Source organism: Petromyzon marinus, unplaced genomic scaffold (assembly GCF_048934315.1).
Source record: "Petromyzon marinus isolate PM22_M1 ecotype Great Lakes invasive population unplaced genomic scaffold, UKy_Petmar_22M1.pri1.0 PM_G_Scaffold_103, whole genome shotgun sequence".
NCBI classification, from domain to species: domain Eukaryota; kingdom Metazoa; phylum Chordata; class Hyperoartia; order Petromyzontiformes; family Petromyzontidae; genus Petromyzon; species Petromyzon marinus.
This window is the reverse complement of record NW_027422655.1, coordinates 303,404-331,265: the sequence shown is the minus strand read 5'-3', so window position 1 is coordinate 331,265 and position 27,862 is coordinate 303,404. Positions and strand designations below refer to the sequence as shown.

Genomic DNA, 27,862 nt, shown 5'->3' with positions numbered 1-27,862 from the left:
TGTTAATCACACTGTGTGTGTACACCTATGTTAATCACACTGTGTGTGTGTACACCATGTTAATCACACTGTGTGTGTACACCATGTTAATCACACTGTGTGTGTACACCTATGTTAACCACACTGTGTGTGTACACCATGTTAATCACACTGTGTGTGTGTACACCATGTTAATCACACTGTGTGTGTACACCATGTTAATCACACTGTGTGTACATGTTAATCACACTGTGTGTGTACACCATGTTAATCACACTGTGTGTGTGTGAACACCATGTTAATCACACACTGTGTGTGTGTACACCATGTTAATCACACAGTGTGTATGTACACCTATGTTAATGACACTGTGTGTGTACACCATGTTAATCACACTGTGTGTGTGTACACCATGTTAACCACACTGTGTGTGTACACCATGTTAATCACACTGTGTGTGTACACCATGTCAATCACACTGTGTGTGTACACCTATGTTAATCACACTGTGTGTGTACACCTATGTTAATCACACTGTGTGTGTGTACACCTATGTTAATCACACTGTGTGTGTACACCTCTGTTAATCACACTGTGTGTGTACACCATGTTAATCACACTGTGTGTGTACACCATGTTAATCACACTGTGTGTGTACACCATGTTAATCACACTGTGTGTGTACACCTATGTTAATCACACTGTGTGTGTGTACACCATGTTAATCACACTGTGTGTGTACACCTATGTTAACTAAATGCCAACGTTGGCTCGACGTTGCATGTTTACTGGGTTTGAATTAAAATGTTGTGTTCTCGATGGAGTAATTTCTGCCCCTCTAAATTTTTCAACGCTTTTACCGAACTTGAAAATGTAGTTTACTTCCTGTCGTCCAATCAATCACACATGTTGCACGCGGTGACGATGCATATCCTGTATTAAAATCGGCATTAATTATTCAATTTATTGCCTCCTTTCCAGCAATTAAAAATAAGATTTATGGACGGCGTCTTAAATTTTGTTGTGCAGGTGGGAAAAACGCCGCGGTCCCTAAACTGCGGAATCGTCTCGCGCGACGAGCAGGCGCCGCGTGTCTGAGGCGCGCCTGCTCCGTGTGCGTGTTAACGAGTTACGGACAGCATCACACGCACACACAAAAAAGTAGCACGTTGAAGATTAATTTATAAAGTAATCAATCAATTAAGCGGCTCTTTTAAAGCAATTACAATTTTTTTTGTATGGACGGATTATTTAATTTAATGTTTTTTTTGGCTAGGTCAATGAAACGCCGCGGTCCCTAAAGTGTGGAATCGCCTCGCCGGGGAAGCAGGCGCCACGTCCTTCTCTCACGGAGGTGAGTTATAAACTATTTAATTATTGTTGTTATTGTTATTAATCTTCACTTCTCTGTGTTTACGTCGCGTTTAAAGCTTGTGATCACTTCCCGTTGTCCACTCGACTTCTTCTTCTTTACCTTTTAGCGCACTTTAAAATAATAAGGCGTTGTTTAATAATAAAACGTTGTTGTTATTGTGTGTAAGGCGTTTCCAGGGTAGTCCTCGACTTACGACGGAGTTGCGTTACAGCGACCAACACCGGAACTCGGAAATATCGTCCTTAGCCTAGCCGGGAGTCTTACAGAATGGTGATTATTTAGCAAAAACAGATAATTTACAGTAGTACTGTATAAACTATATACCGTATGTATTTATTACAATACTGTATTGCTATAACAACTTTAAACATGCATTGAACGTAACGTATCGTATGTTGTACTGTACTCGCCAAGATTCGTACCTCGCGCGCCGCTGCGTTTGCCTGCCGCGCGAAATTTAAAAGATTTTAACAATTTTGTCTTATCGTAAGATCGAAATAGCGTAAGTCGGGGATCGTCGTAAGTCGGGGATCGTCGTAAGTTGGGGACCTCGTGTGCTTCCTGCAGGCTGTCACCACCACGTGTGTTGTCACCACGTGTGATGTCACCACCTCGTGTGATGTCACCACCTCGTGTGATGTCACCACCACGTGTGATGTCACCACCACGTGTGTTGTCACCACCACGTGTGTTGTCACCACCTCGTGTGATGTCACCACCACGTGTGATGTCACCACCACGTGTGATGTCACCACCACGTGTGTTGTCACCACCACGTGTGTTGTCACCACCACGTGTGATGTCACCACCACGTGTGTTGTCACCACCACGTGTGTTGTCACCACCACGTGTGTTGTCACCACCACGTGTGTTGTCACCACCTCGTGTGATGTCACCTCGTGTGATGTCACCACCACGTGTGATGTCACCACCACGTGTGTTGTCACCACCACGTGTGTTGTCACCACCTCGTGTGATGTCACCACCACGTGTGATGTCACCACCACGTGTGTTGTCACCACCTCGTGTGATGTCACCACCACGTGTGTTGTCATCATCTCGTGTGCTGTCACCACCTCGTGTGATGTCACCACCACGTGTGATGTCACCACCACGTGTGTTGTCACCACCACGTGTGATGTCACCACCACGTGTGTTGTCACCACCACGTGTGTTGTCACCACCACGTGTGTTGTCACCACCACGTGTGTTGTCACCACCACGTGTGATGTCACCACGTGTGTTGTCACCACCACGTGTGTTGTCACCACCACGTGTGTTGTCACCACCACGTGTGTTGTCACCACGTGTGATGTCACCACCTCGTGTGATGTCACCACCTCGTGTGATGTCACCACCTCGTGTGATGTCACCACCACGTGTGATGTCACCACCACGTGTGTTGTCACCACCACGTGTGTTGTCACCACCTCGTGTGATGTCACCACCACGTGTGATGTCACCACCACGTGTGATGTCACCACCACGTGTGATGTCACCACCACGTGTGTTGTCACCACCACGTGTGTTGTCACCACCACGTGTGATGTCACCACCACGTGTGTTGTCACCACCACGTGTGTTGTCACCACCACGTGTGTTGTCACCACCACGTGTGTTGTCACCACCTCGTGTGATGTCACCTCGTGTGATGTCACCACCACGTGTGATGTCACCACCACGTGTGTTGTCACCACCACGTGTGTTGTCACCACCTCGTGTGATGTCACCACCACGTGTGATGTCACCACCACGTGTGTTGTCACCACCTCGTGTGATGTCACCACCACGTGTGTTGTCATCATCTCGTGTGCTGTCACCACCTCGTGTGATGTCACCACCACGTGTGATGTCACCACCACGTGTGTTGTCACCACCACGTGTGATGTCACCACCACGTGTGATGTCACCACCACGTGTGTTGTCACCACCACGTGTGTTGTCACCACCACGTGTGTTGTCACCACCACGTGTGTTGTCACCACCACGTGTGATGTCACCACGTGTGTTGTCACCACCACGTGTGTTGTCACCACCACGTGTGTTGTCACCACCACGTGTGTTGTCACCACCACGTGTGTTGTCACCACCACGTGTGATGTCACCACGTGTGATGTCACCACGTGTGTTGTCACCACCACGTGTGTTGTCACCACCACGTGTGTTGTCACCACCACGTGTGATGTCACCACCACGTGTGTTGTCACCACCACGTGTGTTGTCACCACCTCGTGTGATGTCACCACCACGTGTGATGTCACCACCACGTGTGATGTCACCACCACGTGTGATGTCACCACCACGTGTGGTGTCACCACCACGTGTGCTATCACCACCACGTGTGATGTCACCACCACGTGTGATGTCACCACGTGTGTTGTCACCTCGTGTGCTGTCACCTATTAATAAACTCCGCGTTCAAATCCAATTAAAATTAGTTTTATACATTTGTGGCGGCCCATTGTAAAACGTCAACACACTGAGATGTCTCAGAATATTGAAGTCAGCAACCCCCCCCCCCCCCCCAAAGTCAAAATCCTGGCTCCTAGCCCACTGACCCTCCTCCACCTACAACACGTGGAGATCCGTTTATACATCAGAGTTGCAAATCATTCATTAAGGTGGAGAAATAGTTCACGTGTGGAGTTAACGGGGAATAAAAATAGCAGATTATATATGTGTGTGTGTAGACCAGGCGTCTCAATGTCATACTGTGGCCACGAGAATAATACAGAACTGGGCTACTTGTTTACCAATACTGAGTTATATATTAACATTGTTTACCAATGCTGAGTTATATATTAACATTGTTTACCAATACTGAGTTATATATTATCATTGTTTACCAATACTGAGGTATATATTAACATTGTTTACCAATACTGAGTTATATATTAACATTGTTTACCAATACTGAGTTATCTATTAACATTGTTTACCAATACTGAGTTATCTATTAACATTGTTTACCAATGCTGAGTTATATATTAACATTGTTTACCAATGCTGAGTTATATATTAACATTGTTTACCAATACTGAGTCATATATTAACATTGTTTACCAATACTGAGTTATCTATTAACATTGTTTACCAATACTGAGTTATATATTATCATTGTTTACCAATACTGAGTTAAATATTAACATTATTTACCAATACTGAGTTATATATTAACATTGTTTACCAATACTGAGTTATATATTAACATTGTTTACCAATACTGAGTTATATATTAACATTGTTTACCAATACTGAGTTATATATTAACATTGTTTACCAATACTGAATTATCTATTAACATTGTTTACCAATACTGAGTTATATATTAACATTGTTTACCAATGCTGAGTTATGTATTAACATTGTTTACCAATGCTGAGTTATATATTAACATTCTTTACCAATACTGAGTTATATATTAACATTGTTTACCAATACTGAGTTATCTATTAACATTGTTTACCAATACTGAGTTATCTATTAACATTGTTTACCAATACTGAGTTATCTATTAACATTATTTACCAATACTGAGTTATATATTAACATTGTTTACCAATACTGAGTTATATATTAACATTGTTTACCAATACTGAGTTATATATTAACATTGTTTACCAATACTGAGTTATATATTAACATTGTTTACCAATACTGAATTATCTATTAACATTGTTTACCAATACTGAGTTATATATTAACATTGTTTACCAATGCTGAGTTATGTATTAACATTGTTTACCAATGCTGAGTTATATATTAACATTCTTTACCAATACTGAGTTATATATTAACATTGTTTACCAATACTGAGTTATCTATTAACATTGTTTACCAATACTGAGTTATCTATTAACATTGTTTACCAATACTGAGTTATATATTAACATTGTTTACCAATGCTTAGTTATATATTAACATTGTTTACCAATGCTGAGTTATATATTAACATTGTTTACCAATGCTGAGTTATATATTAACATTGTTTACCAATACTGAGTTATATATTAACATTGTTTACCAATACTGAGTTATCTATTAACATTGTTTACCAATACTGAGTTATCTATTAACATTGTTTACCAATACTGAGTTATCTATTAACATTGTTTACCAATGCTGAGTTATATATTAACATTGTTTACCAATACTGAGTTATCTATTAACATTGTTTACCAATACTGAGTTATCTATTAACATTGTTTACCAATACTAAGTTATATATTAACATTGTTTACCAATACTGAGTTATATATTAACATTGTTTACCACTACTGAGTTATCTATTAACATTGTTTACCAATACTGAGTTATCTATTAACATTGTTTACCAATACTGAGTTATATATTAACATTGTTTACCAATACTGAGTTATATATTAACATTGTTTACCAATACTGAGTTATATATTAACATTGTTTACCAATACTGAGTTATCTATTAACATTGTTTACCAATACTAAGTTATATATTAACATCGTTTACCAATACTGAGTTATTTATTAACATTGTTTACCAATACTGAGTTATGTATAACATTGATTACCAATACTGAGTTATATATAACATTGTTTACAAATACTGATTTATCTATTAACATTGTTTACCAATACTGAGTTATCTTTTAACATTGTTTACCAATACGAAGTTATATATTAACATTGTTTACCAATACTGAGTTATATATTAACATTGTTTACCACTACTGAGTTATCTATTAACATTGTTTACCAATACTGAGTTATCTATTAACATTGTTTACCAATACTGAGTTATCTATTAACATTGTTTACCACTACTGAGTTATCTATTAACATTGTTTACCAATACTGAGTTATCTATTAACATTTTTTACCAATACTGAGTTATATATTACCATTGTTTACCAATACTGAGTTATATATTAACATTGTTTACCAATACTGAGTTATCTATTAACATGGTTTACCAATACTGAGTTATATATTAACATTGTTTACCAATACTGAGTTATATATTAACATTGTTTACCAATACTGAGTTATCTATTAACATTGTTTTACCAATGCTGAGTTATATATTAACATTGTTTACCAATGCTGAGTTATATATTAACATTGTTTACCAATACTGAGTTATTTATTAACATTGTTTACCAATACTGAGTTATGTATAACATTGATTACCAATACTGAGTTATATATAACATTGTTTACAAATACTGATTTATCTATTAACATTGTTTACCAATACTGAGTTATCTTTTAACATTGTTTACCAATACGAAGTTATATATTAACATTGTTTACCAATACTGAGTTATGTATAACATTGTTTACCACTACTGAGTTATCTATTAACATTGTTTACCAATACTGAGTTATCTATTAACATTGTTTACCAATACTGAGTTATATATTAACATTGTTTACCAATACTGAGTTATATATTAACATTGTTTACCAATACTGAGTTATATATTAACATTGTTTACCACTACTGAGTTATATATTAACATTGTTTACCAATGCTGAGTTATATATTAACATTGTTTACCAATGCTGAGTTATATATTAACATTGTTTACCAATACTGAGTTATATATTAACATTGTTTACCAATACTGAGTTATCTATTAACATTGTTTACCAATACTGAGTTATCTATTAACATTGTTTACCAATACTGAGTTATCTATTAACATTGTTTACCAATGCTGAGTTATATATTAACATTGTTTACCAATACTGAGTTATCTATTAACATTGTTTACCAATACTGAGTTATCTATTAACATTGTTTACCAATACTGAGTTATCTTTTAACATTGTTTACCAATACGAAGTTATATATTAACATTGTTTACCAATACTGAGTTATATATTAACATTGTTTACCACTACTGAGTTATCTATTAACATTGTTTACCAATACTGAGTTATCTATTAACATTGTTTACCAATACTGAGTTATATATTAACATTGTTTACCAATACTGAGTTATATATTAACATTGTTTACCAATACTGAGTTATATATTAACATTGTTTACCACTACTGAGTTATCTATTAACATTGTTTACCAATACTGAGTTATCTATTAACATTTTTTACCAATACTGAGATATATATTAACATTGTTTACCAATACTGAGTTATATATTAACATTGTTTACCAATACTGAGTTATATATTAACATTGTTTACCAATACTGAATTATCTATTAACATTGTTTACCAATACTGAGTTATATATTAACATTGTTTACCAATACTGAGTTATCTATTAACATTGTTTACCAATACTGAGTTATCTATTAACATTGTTTACCAATACTGAATTATCTATTAACATTGTTTACCAATACTGAGTTATATATTAACATTGTTTACCAATACTGAGTTATCTATTAACATTGTTTACAAATACTGATTTATCTATTAACATTGTTTACCAATACTGAGTTATCTTTTAACATTGTTTACCAATACGAAGTTATATATTAACATTGTTTACCAATACTGAGTTATATATTAACATTGTTTACCACTACTGAGTTATCTATTAACATTGTTTACCAATACTGAGTTATCTATTAACATTGTTTACCAATACTGAGTTATATATTAACATTGTTTACCAATACTGAGTTATATATTAACATTGTTTACCAATACTGAGTTATGTATAACATTGATTACCAATACTGAGTTATATATAACATTCTTTACAAAATCTGATTTATCTATTAACATTGTTTACCAATACTGAGTTATCTTTTAACATTGTTTACCAATACGAAGTTATATATTAACATTGTTTACCAATACTGAGTTATATATTAACATTGTTTACCACTACTGAGTTATCTATTAACATTGTTTACCAATACTGAGTTATCTATTAACATTGTTTACCAATACTGAGTTATCTATTAACATTGTTTACCACTACTGAGTTATCTATTAACATTGTTTACCAATACTGAGTTATCTATTAACATTTTTTACCAATACTGAGTTATATATTACCATTGTTTACCAATACTGAGTTATATATTAACATTGTTTACCAATACTGAGTTATCTATTAACATGGTTTACCAATACTGAGTTATATATTAACATTGTTTACCAATACTGAGTTATATATTAACATTGTTTACCAATACTGAGTTATCTATTAACATTGTTTTACCAATGCTGAGTTATATATTAACATTGTTTACCAATGCTGAGTTATATATTAACATTGTTTACCAATACTGAGTTATTTATTAACATTGTTTACCAATACTGAGTTATGTATAACATTGATTACCAATACTGAGTTATATATAACATTGTTTACAAATACTGATTTATCTATTAACATTGTTTACCAATACTGAGTTATCTTTTAACATTGTTTACCAATACGAAGTTATATATTAACATTGTTTACCAATACTGAGTTATATATTAACATTGTTTACCACTACTGAGTTATCTATTAACATTGTTTACCAATACTGAGTTATCTATTAACATTGTTTACCAATACTGAGTTATATATTAACATTGTTTACCAATACTGAGTTATATATTAACATTGTTTACCAATACTGAGTTATATATTAACATTGTTTACCACTACTGAGTTATATATTAACATTGTTTACCAATGCTGAGTTATATATTAACATTGTTTACCAATTCTGAGTTATATATTAACATTGTTTACCAATACTGAGTTATATATTAACATTGTTTACCAATACTGAGTTATCTATTAACATTGTTTACCAATACTGAGTTATCTATTAACATTGTTTACCAATACTGAGTTATCTATTAACATTGTTTACCAATGCTGAGTTATATATTAACATTGTTTACCAATACTGAGTTATCTATTAACATTGTTTACCAATACTGAGTTATCTATTAACATTGTTTACCAATACTAAGTTATATATTAACATTGTTTACCAATACTGAGTTATATATTAACATTGTTTACCACTACTGAGTTATCTATTAACATTGTTTACCAATACTGAGTTATCTATTAACATTGTTTACCAATACTGAGTTATATATTAACATTGTTTACCAATACTGAGTTATATATTAACATTGTTTACCAATACTGAGTTATATATTAACATTGTTTACCAATACTGAGTTATCTATTAACATTGTTTACCAATACTGAGTTATATATTAACATCGTTTACCAATACTGAGTTATTTATTAACATTGTTTACCAATACTGAGTTATGTATAACATTGATTACCAATACTGAGTTATATATAACATTGTTTACAAATACTGATTTATCTATTAACATTGTTTACCAATACTGAGTTATCTTTTAACATTGTTTACCAATACGAAGTTATATATTAACATTGTTTACCAATACTGAGTTATATATTAACATTGTTTACCACTACTGAGTTATCTATTAACATTGTTTACCAATACTGAGTTATCTATTAACATTGTTTACCAATACTGAGTTATATATTAACATTGTTTACCAATACTGAGTTATATATTAACATTGTTTACCACTACTGAGTTATCTATTAACATTGTTTACCAATACTGAGTTATCTATTAACATTTTTTACCAATACTGAGATATATATTAACATTGTTTACCAATACTGAGTTATATATTAACATTGTTTACCAATACTGAGTTATCTATTAACATGGTTTACCAATACTGAGTTATATATTAACATTGTTTACCAATACTGAGTTATATATTAACATTGTTTACCAATACTGAGTTATCTATTAACATTGTTTTACCAATGCTGAGTTATATATTAACATTGTTTACCAATGCTGAGTTATATATTAACATTGTTTACCAATACTGAGTTATCTATTAAGATTGTTTACCAATACTGAGTTATCTATTAACATTGTTTACCAATACTAAGTTATATATTAACATTGTTTACCAATACTGAGTTATCTATTAAGATTGTTTACCAATACTGAGTTATCTATTAACATTGATTGTTTACCAATACTGAGTTATATATTAACATTGTTTACCAATACTGAGTTATATATTAACATTGTTTACCAATACTGAGTTATATATTAACATTGTTTACCAATACTGAGTTATATATTAACATTGTTTACCAATACTGAGTTATATATTAACATTGTTTACCAATTCTGAGTTATCTATTAACATTGTTTACCAATACTGAGTTATATATTATCATCGTTTACCAATACTGAGTTATTTATTAACATTGTTTACCAATACTGAGTTATATATTATCATTGTTTACCAATACTGAGTTATATATTAACATTGTTTACCAATACTGAGTTATATATTAACATTGTTTACCAATACTGAGTTATATATTAACATTGTTTACCACTACTGAGTTATCTATTAACATTGTTTACCAATACTGAGTTATATATTAACATTGTTTACCAATACTGAGTTACATATTAACATTGGTCAAATAGCCCAGAAATCCTGTCCTGCTAATCTTCCAGCAAATGGAAGAAGCACTGTGTACTTTTTTTTATTTAAAGCTTTCGTGAGCAGTAATTCATATTATTAGCTCTCTCCGTAAAGTCACGTTAAAGGGAAACAATAAAATCATACAAATATATAAAACATTATATATTTTATTACTTTATTGTTTCCCGTCACTGTGTACTTGTGAACGCAGTCGTATTTGTTTTATGTGTATGGGCGAACTTCTTTCGCACAATACGTAGCCAACCATGTTAACCGGAAGTGCGGGTTGGGGCAAGGATGATAACAACTAACTAACTAACACACACACAGAGCACTTCTAACCAAGTTAAGTTTTCAATCTAGATGTAAGAAGTGAATATAGCTCCAGTATCTATACTCTTTGGTTCTTTTGGGTAAAGTCACGTAGGTGAAAATAAAATAACAAAAAATCACGACGTTTCGGCCACAACACAAGCAGCCTTCATCAGGTGAAGGGACGAGACTGTCTGGAGGACAGCGCTGGAGTGGAAGAAGCCACGCTTAGATCACGACCTTTAAGCTGTGTGAGAAGAAAAAGACCACGCGCCTTGATAAAGGAATTAGCATATAATTTAGCATTGAAATGGCTCATTGAAATAGCTAAGTTAAAGTATACACATCTGCAGAGGCACCCCTTGACAAAGGAATTAGCATAGAATTTAGCATTGAAATAGCTGAGTGATGTTCTGTTTGAGAGGAGACCTGATGGCTCATTGGGGCATTCTGTCTACAGGAAACCCACCCACACAGATTCCTACTTGAAACCTGATTCCCACCACCACCCAGCCCAAAATAATTCTCTCATCAAAACTTTATACCATAGGCCTCATTGCATTTCGGACCAACACCACCTGACCAGTGAATTAAAACATGTACACCTGGCCCTCAAAAGGAATGGTTACTCTGACCGTACCATCCGCCAAGCTGTTTCTCCCTCCATACAGAAACAACCACTTGATACTCTGGTCAAAACCATCACACTACCATATATAGCAGGCGTTACTAAAAAGATTTCCAAAATTCTAAACAAACACAAGATCCAGGTCCGGTTCAATACAGTACACAAAATGAAGGATGTCATTCCTGACTTACAGTACCCCGGGGTTTACAAATTGAGTTGTACCTGCGGTGATTGCTATATCGGGGAGACAAAGCGACATGTTTCTGACCGAATTCCCGAGCACAAATCAGATTTGAAATACGGCAAAACGAATTCTTCTGCCGTGGCTGATCACTGTTACAACGCTGTGGGTGATCACGATATAATTTTCTCCGATACCAAGGTTCTTTGCAAACCCATGGGTTTTTATCAGAGATTTGTTCACGATGCAATTCAGATCTACAAAAACAGACACAATTTCAACCGAGAAGATGGTTTCAAATTAAGCAACCATTGGAAAGATGTTCTAAATCGAACTAAACATTAAACTAATTTCAATGGTACAGTATATTTTTCAAGTAGTGGTACCCCAAACTTTCGCAGCTCTTATAAATTCCCTTTTCACACCATCAATAGGTAAACTCCCCCCCCCCCCCGCGCCAAACGGCAAGTCCACCGGCACGTACACCACCTCTTTTCTGAAATCGGCCAATCAAATGCTATTTTTTATGCTAATTTCTTTGTCAGGACACCTTGTTTGCTCGCACACAGTTTAAAGGCCCGCGGTCTGAGCGTGGTTGTGTTTCGCTAAATTCTCCTGTTTGATTTGTACTAGGTGCCTCGGTGAATGTATTTGCTCTGACTTTAACATAGCTATTTCTGTGACCAGTTACAAGCTAATCACTCATCTATTTCAATGCTAAATTCTATGCTAATTCCTTTGTCAAGGGGTGTCTCAGCGGATGTGTATACTTTAACTTAGCTATTTCAATGAGCCATTTCAATGCTAAATTATATGCAGATTCCTTTGTCAAGGCGCTTTGTTTCTTCTCACACAGCTTAAAGGTCGTGATCTGAGCGTGGCTTTTTTCACTCCAGCGCTGTCCTCCAGACAGTCTCGTCCCTTCACCTGATGAAGGCCGCTTGTGTTGTGGCCGAAACGTCGTGATTTTTGTTATTTTATTTTTTTACCTACGTGACTTTACCCAATAGAACCAAAGATTATGGATCCTAGCAGTCACGAAAGCTTTAAATCTAGAACTGTGAATCCATTTGCAAGTAAACTCACATTTCAACAATGAGGGTTGAAAGCATTAAGCATTAGCTCTGTCTGCATGTCTGTTCTGTTGTAAAGATGATCCAATATGAACACAATTGTAGCACAACAGCTCTGTTGCTATTAGGGACCTAACAATGTTGAAAACTGGCCAACATTGATTAAACGGCCCACTCATGGTCCAGAGCAGAACTCGGTACCACCTAAGGTAGCAAAACTTAAGTCGTACCCATTTATTTGGATGGAAAATGAAAGTAAATTACTTGATAGTCTCACTCATTGCATTTGTTTATCACTGGCCACGTAGAGAAATTGAAACTGCTCAATTTAGGCCACCTCATGTGGTACCGACAAAGGAGACATCTCATGGGCTATGAAAAAATAAGAATAGGTTGTATCCTTTCTGGCAATAAAACAGATCTTAAGATTCATTGAAAAAGGTTTCTGTTTGGTGTTTGAACATGTAAACACCCGTTTTATTGCCAAAAAAGGATCAAATCTATTCTTATTTTGTCATACTTTGATACCGGCAAAACGGTCTCATTTTGAAGCGTCTCATGGACTATTGGATGGGGAGAAAAAAACGGCGCTAAAAGTCAGCGCCGACCTCTCCTGTCGTACCCAGTGACGTCATCACGGGCGAAGTTCACCGCGCGAAGTCAAACGCCGCCTCGTGAGCGCTGCTCGAAACACAAAATCATCGCTCGGTGAACATTTCCGAGGACAAACAAACGCATGCCGGGAACCGTGTGAGTTTGTGTTTCTTGTTTCCTCTGCGCAATGTGGGGGAGGGCTTCATCCAGCAGTGGATTGACAAAAGCGCTGTATTCATACTGCACAGGCTACGCTAATGTCACATTTAGGCCCATGGACCGAACAAACGCGTCTCTCTTTCTCCATCTGTCTCCATTTTCTCTCTCTTTCTCTCTTCACTGCTGGCCTGTAGGTTTGGGCCGAGCGAGTTCCTGCCGGGGATTTGGCTCTTCAGGAGTTGATTCCCCCCGTGGCTTTGTCTTCACGAGGCGACCGCGCGGAGTGTCAAGGGCTCCGCCGCTGCCCCAGCACCACCGTAGTAGCCAAACCACCGGTGCTCGGCATGGCCTGTATGAAGGTCTTGCTGGACCTCATGTTGAGCACGGGGTACAACATCGTCCAGGAGAACGGACAGAGGAAGTTCGGACCGCCGCCCGACTGGCAGGGGCCCCCTCCCGCCCGTGGCTGCGAGGTGTTTCTGGTGAGGATCCCGCGCGACCTCTACGAGGACGAGCTGGTGCCCGTGCTGGAGACGGTGGGGAAGCTCTACCAGCTCCGCCTCATGATGGAGCATAGCGGAGAGACCCGCGGCTATGCGTTCGCTACCTACGTGACGCTCGCCCAAGCCACGGATGCCGTCAAGAAACTCGACAAATTCGAGATCCGTCCCGGACGCCGCATTGGAGTCTGCTTCAGCGTGGACAATCGCCGCCTCTTCATTGGGGGGCTGCCAGAGGACAAGAAGCGAGCGGAGGTGATGATGGCGATGAGCGGTGCCACAGAGGGCGTGGTGGACGTCAAGATGAGCGTCTGTCGCCGGGACAAAACCCTCAACCGAGGCTACGCGTTCATCGAGTACGGGAGCCATCGCGCGGCCGCCATGGCCAGGAAGAAGCTCCTTCGAATCAACTTCCGGCCATGGGGCCGGACCATCAAGGTGGGCTGGGCCATCCCGGAGTGGGACACGGTGGCTGCGGCCGCGGCAACGGAAGACGAGGAGATGGAGGCGGCGGTGCCAGACCTGCGGCAGCCGGAGTGCACGGGCACCGGCAAAGCCGCACACAGCCTGTTTGAGGGCTGGGGGGCACGCACGTGCCTGTGGTGGGTACCTCGCCACCTGCGGCCCATGCCCGTGGCTCTCGAGGCGGTGCCGGAGGCGGCCGTGCTGTCGTGGGCGGGGCGGCTGCGGATGCTGTGCCGGACCGCCGGCATCAGCTACCCAATATTCGAGCTGCATGCTTACTCGGGGCCCGGGATGCCCGCGGGCCTCCTCTATAAGGTGTCGATTCTCGGGAAGGGAGAAGGCGCCGGCATCTTCCCCGCATTTCTGAGCTCCAGCGACGAGGGAGCACGGGAGGTGGCGTGTCAGCTCGCCTACAACATCCTCAGCAATGCGAATCCCCCGCCTCCGGCCACGCCCTCTCGTGGAACCTTTGAGCAGGTTACACGAGAGGGCGTGGCCAGAGGCGTGGCTAGGCCCCGCCTCTGGCCACGCCCTCTCGTGGAACCTTGGAGCAGGTTACACGAGAGGGCATGGCCAGAGGCGTGGCTAGGCCCCGCCTCCGGCCACGCCCTCTCGTGGAACCTTGGAGCAGGTTACACGAGAGGGCGTGGCCAGAGGCGTGGCTAGGCCCCGCCTCCGGCCACGCCCTCTCGTGGAACCTTTCGAGCAGGTTACCGGAGTAACTCGGCTAGCCCCACCTGTTGCCTTTGCCCCAGATGCGCCTCCTTCCCTGATTGGTTGTTACCTCTGTGGCCGTACCTTTGAAGCCCTTGCCAGGCCAGCAGGTGTCACCCTGTCATGTCAGCAGGTGTCACCCTGTCATGTCAGCAGGTGTCACCCTGTGATGTCAGCAGGTGTCACCCTGTGATGTCAGCAGGTGTCACCCTGTCATGTCAGCAGGTGTCACCCTGTCATGTCAGCAGGTGTCACCCTGTGATGTCAGCAGGTGTCACCCTGTGATGTCAGCAGGTGTCACCCTGTCATGTCAGCAGGTGTCACCCTGTCATGTCAGCAGGTGTCACCCTGTCATGTCAGCAGGTGTCACCCTGTGATGTCAGCAGGTGTCACCCTGTGATGTCAGCAGGTGTTACCCTGTGATGTCAGCAGGTGTCACCCTATGATGTCAGCAGGTGTCACCCTGTGATGTCAGCAGGTGTCACCCTGTCATGTCAGCAGGTGTCACCCTGTGATGTCAGCAGGTGTCACCCTGTCATGTCAGCAGGTGTTACCCTGTGATGTCAGCAGGTGTCACCCTGTCAAGTCAGCAGGTGTCACCCTGTGATGTCAGCAGGTGTCACCCTGTCATTGCACTTTAATGAAAACCGACAACAGAATCCTTGAAGATAAAAAACTCATTCAGGTGTTTGACATGTCAACGCCATTTCGTTTTGAAAATGTAGCAGAGAAAAATATATATTGTTCACATCGCATTCTGTTTTGTCAATGATCTCTGTAACGTGCGACTGCTCTGCAAGCCATGCATTAACCCCTTTCTGTCTCAATTTAATTCCCAGCATGCAATTCTCCAAGCCTCAGATTTTATAAAATCTTTCGCGCAACTTTAATCCTAGTAAATATATTTTTTTCTTTTAAAACACAAGCATTATATTTAGTCTATTGCATGGCTAAAGTATTCTAAGTAAAAATATAAATTGTATTAAACCAATGTTAGATCATCGCTATGATAAATATATTTCTACCCTACAATATACAAATCTACATTGTGCTAATGTTTCAATTCTACTTTTATTAACTTACAAATATATATAGTCTAGGACACATTTTCAAAGGAATATTTTCATGTACCCAGACAATATTTGCACGTGCCCACATAAAAAAACTTGCAGACTGCATACGTAGCTACGACAACAGAATCCTTGAAAAAACGAATTCAGGTGTTTGACATGTCAACGCCATTTCGTTTTGAAAATGTAGGGGAGAAAAATATATATTGTTCACATCGCATTCTGATGTCAAAACATTTGAATCTTTATAAAATTGAAAAACCCTTGAACAACTTTGCTGCACATGGAGATGTCCGTGCACCACCTCGTTTCCACAGCCTCTATCCCGGTGCCATTTGTATTTCATGCACATACCGCCGTTAAGAGTTTGATGTTTTATTGATTTTCAATTTTGGTGTTTTTTTGCTGTAATGTTTTTTTGTTACTTTTTTAGTGGAAATAAAGTCCTGAAAAGTCTCTTCCTCTCTCTCTCTCTCCACTCTCTCGGCCGGGTCTCTGCCACTTTTGGTTCTGAGTGTCGCATGCTTGGGATCCTTCTTTCCCTCCTCTGTGGATTTAATTTGATTTGCTGATTTACACGTCAACATATTTCAGACTTTTTCCTAATCATTACCAACGTTTCCATGGCCATGTACTTTAGAGTAACTTATTACCTTTTACCACAGCATCATAATATAATTTTTCTGGATCATCGCCTTCATAGCTTTGATCAATCACCAATGGTTTACTGGTTCGTTTGTGTATTTACTTATGCCACCGTCTTTCCCCGTGGGACCATGTGGCGTGAAGTTGTGTCGCACATAAACAGAATCGGTGCACATCACGATTTTCCGTACTCGACTGTCAGTTGCCATCCCCGGGGCGATGTGCACATTTGTCGACTCGACGAATCGATTTGATTTCGGGGCCCCGTTGGGTCACCCCTTTTGTGCTTTTGCGTGAGCCGGATTTCAGCGCAATTCCCGATCCGCTGTGGTGCCACGGTCTCGGAGCAACTCTGCCATCGCCTCGACTCCCCCGTGCCCCCCCACACCGAGCACGCACCTGCAGCGCGCGCACGTAGCGTCCTGGCGGGGGATTGCCCGGCACGACGGGTTTTCATCCGAAGGGTCTCTGGGATGAAAGTCCCGCGGTTTCCCGGTGCCAGGAGAATGGCCGACCCTCGCAGAGCGAGTCACATTGCGGCGCCCCTGAGTTGGCTTCAAATTGTTTGGGCGCGCGAAGTTTCGCCGGGTCGGCGGCGACGAGTCGCACGCGACGCTCCCCGCCTTCTCGAGCCACTCGCGGAATCCGTGGGACGCCGGCGAGCGCCGCTACGAGGCGGCGATAGGCAAAGTTCCCTTTCGTCTTCGTCCCTCCGACTCTCACGGCGTCTGCGCGACGCCGTGAGCACGGCCGCGAGGTACGTGATGGGGCCTGCGAGCATTTGCGGACTTGGGTAGCGGTAGACCTAGGGTCGGCTCGTAGAATATTCCCTCCGGGCGGTGCGGGGTTTGCGCCACGAATAAAAGTTAGCAGAGAGCATCGGTGTGGTGCGTGTGTGATTCCTGTGCGGAGCGGCTCCGTGGGCGGATGCGCGGCGAGAGCGAGGGCGGAGCCGCGGCCGGAGCTCGCGCGTTGAGATCATCGCCCGTCGGCGGGGCCGCGAGTGGGCCGCCGCGTGCTGCGTCAGCGTCAGCCGTAGTGGGCGCGCGGCGTGCACGGACGCGCGTTGAGATAATCGCCCGCAGGTGCGAGACCGTTCGGGCCCCGTGTTAAGGACGGCTGCGGTGCGCGCGGGGGTGCGTGGGTTTACTCCGTGCGGCTGTGAGCCAGCAGCACGAGTCTGTCCCTCGGAGAGGGCGCTGGCACGGGGGGCCCGATCGCTCGGTCGGCGGGGGCCCGGCGGGAGCCGACCGACGCGGTGGAGGAGGCGGCGGAAGGGGCGGACGTCGCGCCCCACCTGCCCAGCGAGGGCGGTGGGGTGGACGTCGGCCCCCACACCGCCATGGCCCTGTACACGTTAAAGTATTGAGCACAAACTCAAGGAGCAGGGAAAATGGTAATGTTGCTTGGATTTAATTTTAATATCATTGCAACTGTATAGTTTTGATATGTTTTATTGAAAAACATTCACGTGCATTGGCATGTCCCTCTGTCTCAAACATTAATAATGTATCATCTGCAAATGTCCTTTAGCAATGCAAATGTTTGTTCAACATTGGTATGCAGCTTGAAGAATGATGGAGTCTTATAACTGAAGACACTTCGGATTTTCAATCAAAATTTACAAATAATCCACTCTACCATAAACATGCTACATTCCAGCTAAAGTATAGTAGTATATTACTGTAAAGTAGTATGGTGTATAGCACAGATATTTTGTACAAACCCAGTGAGATGGGAGTGCTGCTTTGATGCATTACGCTTGGATCCGATCTCATTGGTTCAATTCAGGCTAACCCCTAAGGGTACAATTTTATTTTTACAGTTTCAATCGGACCAAGTACCTGGGGAGGTTTATTCCAAGTCAACATGGCTTAAAATCTGCCATGCTGAAATAAAATAGCTGGACGTTATTGCTTCTGACGTGAGTGCAGGACTCGCTATCCATGCCAAGGTGCGGAGGCTCATTTGGGCGACCAAAGGAATTCCGAATGCATGTTACAATAACGTTAATTTCAGATGACTGGATTCATTGGTAGAGTGCTCCAACTTGGGCAGAGATTTCTGGCTGGAAAGTGATGTGGTTAAAACGTTTGTCTTGCAGTTTTAAAGGTTGCAATTTCAAAATACAGTTTGGGCATCAGAGCTCAATAAATTGAGTACTACTCTGTGTGAGGTTAAAAGGAGTCATCCAATGGAGAGACTGGGCTACGCCATATAAATGTGGAATTTATATCAGTTGACAGGTCAAACGTACTCTTTGTCCTTTTTGGTCACTTTATTATTATAGGCTAGTGGTGTTTGTGTGTTTTAATCACAGAGATGGTGGGGGGGGGGGGCGGCATTGCACCTCGCTACACCCATCCACTGCTGACGGTAGAGGTTGTGTCTGTGTGTGTACACACAGACACAGTGTAAACACACACAGTGTACACACACACACATTGTACACACACACAGTGTAAACACACACACAGATTGTACACACACAGTGTACACACACACACATTGTACACACACACAGTGTAAACACACACACAGATTGTACACACACAGTGTACACACACAGTGTACACACACACAGTGTACACACATACACACAGTGTACACACACACAGTGTACACACACACACAGTGTAAACACACACAGTGTACACAGACACAGTGTACACACACACACAGTGTACACACACACAGATTGTACACACACAGTGTACACACACACAGTGTACACACACACACACACTATACACAGACAGTGTACACACACACAGTGTAAAGAGTGTACACACACAGTGTACACACACAGTGTACACACACACAGTGTAAACACACACAGTATAAACACACAGAGTGTACACACACACAGTGTGTAAACACACAGTGTAAACACACAGAGTAAACACACAGTGTAAACACACAGTGTACACACACAGAGTGTACACACACAGTGTACACACACGCATTGTGTACACACACACAGTGTACACCCACAGTGTACACACACACAGTGTGCACACTGTGCTCACACAGTGTACACACACACAGTATATACACACAGTATACACACACAGTGTACACACACACAGTGTACACACACACATTGTACACACACACATTGTACACACACATAGTGTACACACACACAGTGTACACACAATAATGTCCACGTTGTTGTTGTAGCTGCGCCCACGCACCCAAGGGAGGGAGAAATGAAAATGAATCTAAATCAACTTAAACTCCAATCCCGCTCTGTGACGTCACCACTCAGCATTACTTCATCGGCGTGAAACGCAGGGGGAGGTGTACCTTGCTCGTGACGTCATGTCACCAAGGTAATACACCGCGCTCTTGAGCGTGACGTCACCTCCGCTTGTGTCACTGCCGATTGCGTTCCAGTGCCAATCCTTATTTGGGCAAAGCTACGCCCAGTGACGGCAACTCATTAACATAATTTATTCGTTTAAGCCGACGAGTTCATTGCCCACGACACATGGGACGAGTACCATTAACATAATTTATTTATGCTCTATTTAGTTACGGAGCCGCTCATTGTTGGAGGAGCATGTATCGTTCCCCGGATGTGACGTCATGTCACCTGCTGCCGCGTGACGTCACGATGTAACTGCACTGAAATCCGAGGTGAGAACTTCTCATTGCGATTGTGGTTGTTGTGATGGTGGTCGTTGTGGTGGTGGTTGTGGTGGTTGTTCTTGTTGTTTACCAAGGTAGAGCCTCGCTCTCTCTCGTAGGGATGTCAGTTGAGTAGCAGCGAGCATGGGAATCGATGTCCAGGTTGGAACTTTACAACGCGGGGCCTAGCCAAGCGGGGCCTTGCCTCCTGCCCTCGCCTGATTGCGTTTTACTTTAATTATCTCGCTTAAGTTTAATTTGTCTCCACCCGGCTCGCCACTTTGTAACTTTGTTTTATTGTAAATATTCACGCAGTTTTTATTTTCTTTTGTTAGCAGGCCAAGCCCGCTTGAGCTGCTATACCGCTCTTGTTATCAGAAGCGACCTGCCCACAACAACACAAGGTGAGGCTTTGTCAACGTGTGTGAATGTTTGGACTTAAAACTTTGGTGACTGCAGGAATTAATATTCTTGGTTATTTCGGTAAAGTCACGTAGATAGAAAATAACAATAAAAATAACAGATATATTTTTTTACAATGAAGCAAAAAACCCCACAACGTTTCTATGGCAACATTAATGTTGAAGATGCGAGGGCTTACAGGAATGTTTATGAAATTTGCCCTCTCATTGCGTGCCATGACAGTGCTGTTTGCACAGTCACACATAGTCACTGTAAGATGATTTTCTTGGTCGTGTTTTTGTTTTGCTTGTAGTGGTTGCACCCGATTCAAGAGCCGAATGGCTCACGGGACTATAACCAAAATAAATCAAACTGAAAATCAAAAAACTGAAACCGCGTGATGAATTTGGGAAAGTTTTTCACTGCATCTCCAAATACATATAAAAGGCAAAGTTGTGATTGTGTGTGTTGTCTGTTCAAAATGTTTAGCGTACTTCCCGACATGCAACAAACTGGAAATTTGCCACGTGGGTACTTTCCAGACTGTACACCATAGAAACATTATACAAATACACTTTTGGTTTTTATTGGGGGGGGGAGGGGAGCTCAATAATGTATAGATTTTTTGCACGGCAAGTGAGCTGTGACGTCAAATCTGTCACGTGACCCTCGCATGTGGAAGCGTCCCGCATTGTAGTGTAGTGGTTAGCGTTGTCTGTGTGTCTGTCTGTGTGTGTGTCTGCGTGTGTGTCTGTGTGTGTCTGTGTGTGTGTCTGTGTGTGTGTCTGTGTGTGTCTGTGTGTGTGTGTCTGTGTGTGTCTGTATCTGTGTGTGTATGTGTGTCTGTGGTGGGGAGCGATAGTGTAGCGGTTAGCGCGCTGCACTATGAACCTGGCGACCCGGGTTCGATTCCCGCTCACGGCCAACACCAGTGACGATTATCTGAACCGGTCCCGGGCCTCCCCTAGGTCGACTCAGCCTCAAATGAGTACCTTGTGCGGTGTGTAAACATCGTCACTAGGGAGACAAAGGCGGTCGGGCGTGGTGCTGGCCACCCACCCCCTCGTGTACCGTTACCGGCCTTCATAGGTGCTCGCTAACAGCACTTGCCCCTACAGTCTGTTAAGGCTATACGGGGGATCTTTATCTTTGTCTTTGTGTGTCTGTGTGTGTCTGTGTGTCTGTGTGTGTATCTGTGTGTGTGTGTGGAAGAGTAACTCATTGTAGTGTAGCGGTTAGCGCTACGCTGCGCTACGAACCCGGCGACCCGAGTTCGATTCCCGCTCACGGCCACCACCGGCGACGATTATTTGAACCGCTTCTGGGCCTCCCCTAGGTCGACTCAGCCTCAAACGAGTAACTGCTGTGGTGTGAACATCGCCACTGGGGAGACAAAGGCGGCCGGACGTGGTGGATCCAAGTCCCGGGCGAAGCCGGGTAGTACAGCTAGTCATGAATACATGAATGAATATAGACGTGTAAGTCACGTGTGACTGTATATATTCATTCCTCCATGGCTCGATACTGACGTGTAGATGGTGTGGATATTCTTATTTTCTGTCTGCAGCTGACGCTGGTCTAATGGAGCAAAGGCAGTCAGCACAGCAGCTCGGTACGACAAGTCAACATTGCGACCGGCGTGCATACAGCACGGATCGGACGGGAAATTTGACACAGCACCAGAGAACTCGCAAAGGAGAGAAACCCTTCAAGTGCACTGTGTGTGACAAGGCATTTGCATGGCCATCAGTTCTTGAGACCCACCAGAGAACACACACAGGAGAGAAACCCTTCAAGTGCAGTGTGTGTGGGAAGACATTTTCAGATTCATCTGCTCTTAAAAAACACCAGAGAATACACACGGGAGAGAAACCTTTCAAGTGCAGTGTGTGTGGGATGGCATTTTCACGGTCATCTGCTGTTAAAACACACCAGAGAACACACACGGGAGAGAAACCTTTCAAGTGCAGTGTGTGTGGGAAGACATTTTCATATTCATTTGCTCTTAAAACACACCAGAGAACACACACGGGAGAGAAACCCTTCAGGTGCAGTGTGTGTGGGAAGACATTTTCAGATTCATCTGCTCTTAAAAAACACCAGAGAACACACACGGGAGAGAAACCTTTCAAGTGCAGTGTGTGTGGGAAGACATTTTCATATTCATTTGCTCTTAAAACACACCAGAGAACACACACGGGAGAGAAACCCTTCAGGTGCAGTGTGTGTGGGAAGGCATTTCCAGATTCATTTAATCTTCAAAGGCACCAGAGAACACACACGGGAGAGAAACCCTTCAAGTGCAGTGTGTGTGTCAAGGCATTTTCACAGTCATCTGCTCTTAAAAAACACCAGAGAACACACACGGGAAAGAAACCCTTCAAATGCACTGTGTGTGGGAAGGCATTTTCACGGTCATCTGCTCTTAAAACACACCAGAGAACACACACGGGAGAGAAACCCTTCAAGTGCAGTGTGCGTGGGAAGACATTTTCAGATTCATCTACTCTTAAAAAACACCAGAGAACACACACGGGAGAGAAACCCTTCAGGTGCAGTGTGTGTGGGATGGCATTTTCAAGGTCATCTGCTCTTAAAACACACCAGAGAACACACACGGGAGAGAAACCCTTCAGGTGCAGTGTGTGTGGGAAGGCATTTCCAGATTCATTTAATCTTCAAAGGCACCAGAGAACACACACGGGAGAGAAACCCTTCAAGTGCAGTGTGTGTGTGAAGGCATTTTCACAGTCATCTGCTCTTAAAAAACACCAGAGAACACACACGGGAGAGAAACCCTTCAGGTGCAGTGTGTGTGGGAAGGCATTTTCACGGTCATCTGCTCTTAAAACACACCAGAGAACACACACGGGAGAGAAACCCTTCAAGTGCAGTGTGTGTGGGAAGACATTTTCAGATTCATCTATTCTTAAAAAACACCAGAGAACACACACGGGAGAGAAACCCTTCAGGTGCAGTGTGTGTGGGATGGCATTTTCACGGTCATCTGCTCTTAAAACACACCAGAGAACACACACGGGAGAGAAACCCTTCAGGTGCAGTGTGTGTGGGAAGGCATTTCCAGATTCATTTAATCTTCAAAGGCACCAGAGAACACACACGGGAGAGAAACCCTTCAAGTGCAGTGTGTGTGTGAAGGCATTTTCACAGTCATCTGCTCTTAAAAAACACCAGAGAACACACACGGGAGAGAAACCCTACAGGTGCAGTGTGTGTGGGAAGACATTTTTAGATTCATCTGCTCTTAAAAAACACCACAGAACACACACGGGAGAGAAACCCTTCAAGTGCAGTGTGTGTGGGAAGGCATTTCCAGATTCATATCATATTAAAACACACCAGAGAACACACACGGGAGAGAAACCCTTCAAGTGCAGTGTGTGTGTGAAGGCATTTTCACAGTCATCTGCTCTTAAAAGACACCAGAGAACACACACGGGAGAGAAACCCTTCAGGTGCAGTGTGTGTGGGAAGACATTTTCAGATTCATCTGCTCTTAAAAAACACCAGAGAATACACACGGGAGAGAAACCTTTCAAGTGCAGTGTGTGTGGGATGGCATTTTCACGGTCATCTGCTGTTAAAACACACCAGAGAACACACACGGGAGAGAAACCTTTCAAGTGCAGTGTGTGTGGGAAGACATTTTCATATTCATTTGCTCTTAAAACACACCAGAGAACACACACGGGAGAGAAACCCTTCAGGTGCAGTGTGTGTGGGAAGACATTTTCAGATTCATCTGCTCTTAAAAAACACCAGAGAACACACACGGGAGAGAAACCTTTCAAGTGCAGTGTGTGTGGGAAGACATTTTCATATTCATTTGCTCTTAAAACACACCAGAGAACACACACGGGAGAGAAACCCTTCAGGTGCAGTGTGTGTGGGAAGGCATTTCCAGATTCATTTAATCTTCAAAGGCACCAGAGAACACACACGGGAGAGAAACCCTTCAAGTGCAGTGTGTGTGTCAAGGCATTTTCACAGTCATCTGCTCTTAAAAAACACCAGAGAACACACACGGGAAAGAAACCCTTCAAATGCACTGTGTGTGGGAAGGCATTTTCACGGTCATCTGCTCTTAAAACACACCAGAGAACACACACGGGAGAGAAACCCTTCAAGTGCAGTGTGCGTGGGAAGACATTTTCAGATTCATCTACTCTTAAAAAACACCAGAGAACACACACGGGAGAGAAACCCTTCAGGTGCAGTGTGTGTGGGATGGCATTTTCAAGGTCATCTGCTCTTAAAACACACCAGAGAACACACACGGGAGAGAAACCCTTCAGGTGCAGTGTGTGTGGGAAGGCATTTCCAGATTCATTTAATCTTCAAAGGCACCAGAGAACACACACGGGAGAGAAACCCTTCAAGTGCAGTGTGTGTGTGAAGGCATTTTCACAGTCATCTGCTCTTAAAAAACACCAGAGAACACACACGGGAGAGAAACCCTTCAGGTGCAGTGTGTGTGGGAAGGCATTTTCACGGTCATCTGCTCTTAAAACACACCAGAGAACACACACGGGAGAGAAACCCTTCAAGTGCAGTGTGTGTGGGAAGACATTTTCAGATTCATCTATTCTTAAAAAACACCAGAGAACACACACGGGAGAGAAACCCTTCAGGTGCAGTGTGTGTGGGATGGCATTTTCACGGTCATCTGCTCTTAAAACACACCAGAGAACACACACGGGAGAGAAACCCTTCAGGTGCAGTGTGTGTGGGAAGGCATTTCCAGATTCATTTAATCTTCAAAGGCACCAGAGAACACACACGGGAGAGAAACCCTTCAAGTGCAGTGTGTGTGTGAAGGCATTTTCACAGTCATCTGCTCTTAAAAAACACCAGAGAACACACACGGGAGAGAAACCCTACAGGTGCAGTGTGTGTGGGAAGACATTTTTAGATTCATCTGCTCTTAAAAAACACCACAGAACACACACGGGAGAGAAACCCTTCAAGTGCAGTGTGTGTGGGAAGGCATTTCCAGATTCATATCATATTAAAACACACCAGAGAACACACACGGGAGAGAAACCCTTCAAGTGCAGTGTGTGTGTGAAGGCATTTTCACAGTCATCTGCTCTTAAAAGACACCAGAGAACACACACGGGAGAGAAACCCTTCAGGTGCAGTGTGTGTGGGAAGACATTTTCAGGTTCATCTGCTCTTAAAAAACACCAGAGAACGCACGCAGGAGAGAAACCCTTCAAGTGCAGTGTGTGCGGGAAGGCATTTGCACATTCATCAAATCTTCAAGTACACCAGAGTACACACATGGGAGAGAAACCCTTCAAGTGCAGTGTGTGCGGGAAGGCATTTGCACATTCATCAAATCTTCAAGTACACCAGAGAACACAGAAGCATCAGAAGATCCACAAGGAGTGTAGTCTGAAATCAGCTTGTGAAAGTCAAAGTGCCACCATGAGCCCATCCCTCATGAAACACGAACCAGAAGAAAATCCCAGCTTGGACACTTTTAAAGTTATCGAGGTGAAATATGAAGAAGTGATGGTGAAGAGGGAAGAAGTGATGAGCGAAGAAGTGAAGGTGAAATGTGAAGAAGTGATGGTGAAGAGGGAAGAAGTGAAGGTAAAATGTGAAGATGAAGATTCAACTCCAAAATGGGACCTTCATATCGATGGAGGCAACGTGAAGCAGGAGGAGAATTCTGACTGTGAGGCAGAGCGAGGCAACTCCCAGAAGTTTGTGGCAGTGGAGGTGTGGGTGGACTTCCTAGACAATACAAAGTCAAGTGGAGACCCGGTAGATGTGTAAGCCAGAAACGATGTTGCTACAATAGGTGCACCTTTGTCACAGGCCTTTAATGACAAGAACGTGAAGTTGAACACTCAGCTCCTAGGTTCAACCTGCAGAGTAAGAACGGCCAGTCTTTGTGGACCTGTGGGTTGGGTCAATCTCTGACCAGGAGCGAGAGCCAATAAGCTCCCAAGCATTCACGATGTTCTCATGATAATTGCTTTTACGCGGTGCTCGCTTAATCGCCTCGGCATCTCGGAGTTTCGTATCTCGTCTGAGACGCTCGAAGAGCATCCCCAAATAGCAGCTGCCCCTGTGTGGCACCGGGTGGTGGCCCTGCACCAGCCTGCATGTGGACAAGAGCCTGTCAGTAGGGGGCAATGATTGATGCGTCATCTCGGTTGTGTAGTTTGTCGGCAATCTTGATTCGAAGCTTTCGTGACTGCAGGAATCCACACCCTCTAGTTATTTCGGTAAAGTCATCACGTGGGTAGAAACATAACAGATCACGGCGGTTTGATCACAACACAAGCAATCGTCATCAGGTGGGACAACCACAGCAAGAAGAAGACGCTGAAGTAGGCGCCTACTTCAGCAGTTTTGTCTTCTTGCTGCTGTGGTTGTCCCACCTGATGACGATTGCTTGTGTTGTGATATAAACTCCGTGATCTATTATTTGTTGGCAATGTTTAGAATTTGCTACATTTTGACCCAGATGCCAGCATGCAATGGCCTACTCGTTTTGAATGACACTGCAATAGTTTGTTGTACATACACTGTTAAGCAGGAGTTGCGTATTTTTAAAAATAGCTTCTTGTTAATACGATGTAACCTGATGCAGTATATTTCACTGCAGTAATTCAATTT

The 27,862-nt window shown here is 42.3% G+C and overlaps 2 protein-coding genes across 3 annotated transcripts; both read left to right on the top strand.

Annotated features, from left to right (window-relative positions):
• Positions 1–1,083: 1,083 nt before the first annotated feature.
• LOC142908839 (dead end protein homolog 1-like) lies at positions 1,084–15,593 on the top strand. Of its 2 annotated transcripts, none has more exons than XM_076059480.1 (2): positions 1,084–1,333; positions 13,974–15,593. In XM_076059480.1, exon 2 carries the CDS (start codon positions 14,124–14,126, stop codon positions 15,408–15,410), a length of 1,287 nt encoding a protein of 428 aa, XP_075915595.1. In that variant the 5' UTR covers positions 1,084–1,333; positions 13,974–14,123; the 3' UTR covers positions 15,411–15,593. The 2 variants fall into 2 exon arrangements, with proteins under 2 accessions (XP_075915595.1, XP_075915594.1); XM_076059479.1 differs by lacking the exon at positions 1,084–1,333 and adding an exon at positions 1,364–1,624.
• A 5,145-nt stretch (positions 15,594–20,738) lies between these two features.
• LOC142908841 (uncharacterized) lies at positions 20,739–27,576 on the top strand. The gene is made up of 3 exons (XM_076059482.1): positions 20,739–20,756; positions 24,068–26,215; positions 26,300–27,576. The coding sequence occupies exons 1-3, from the start codon at positions 20,739–20,741 to the stop codon at positions 27,011–27,013; spliced, it is 2,880 nt and encodes a 959-aa protein (XP_075915597.1). The 3' UTR covers positions 27,014–27,576.
• The last annotated feature ends 286 nt before the right edge of the window (positions 27,577–27,862 follow it).

Excerpts from the sequence above, each read along its gene's own strand:
- LOC142908841 (XM_076059482.1), top strand. Across the intron at positions 26,216-26,299 it reads AGTGCAGTGTGTGTGGGAAG|GCATTTTCACAGTCATCTGC; the intron begins GCATTTCCAGAT and ends GTGTGTGTGAAG.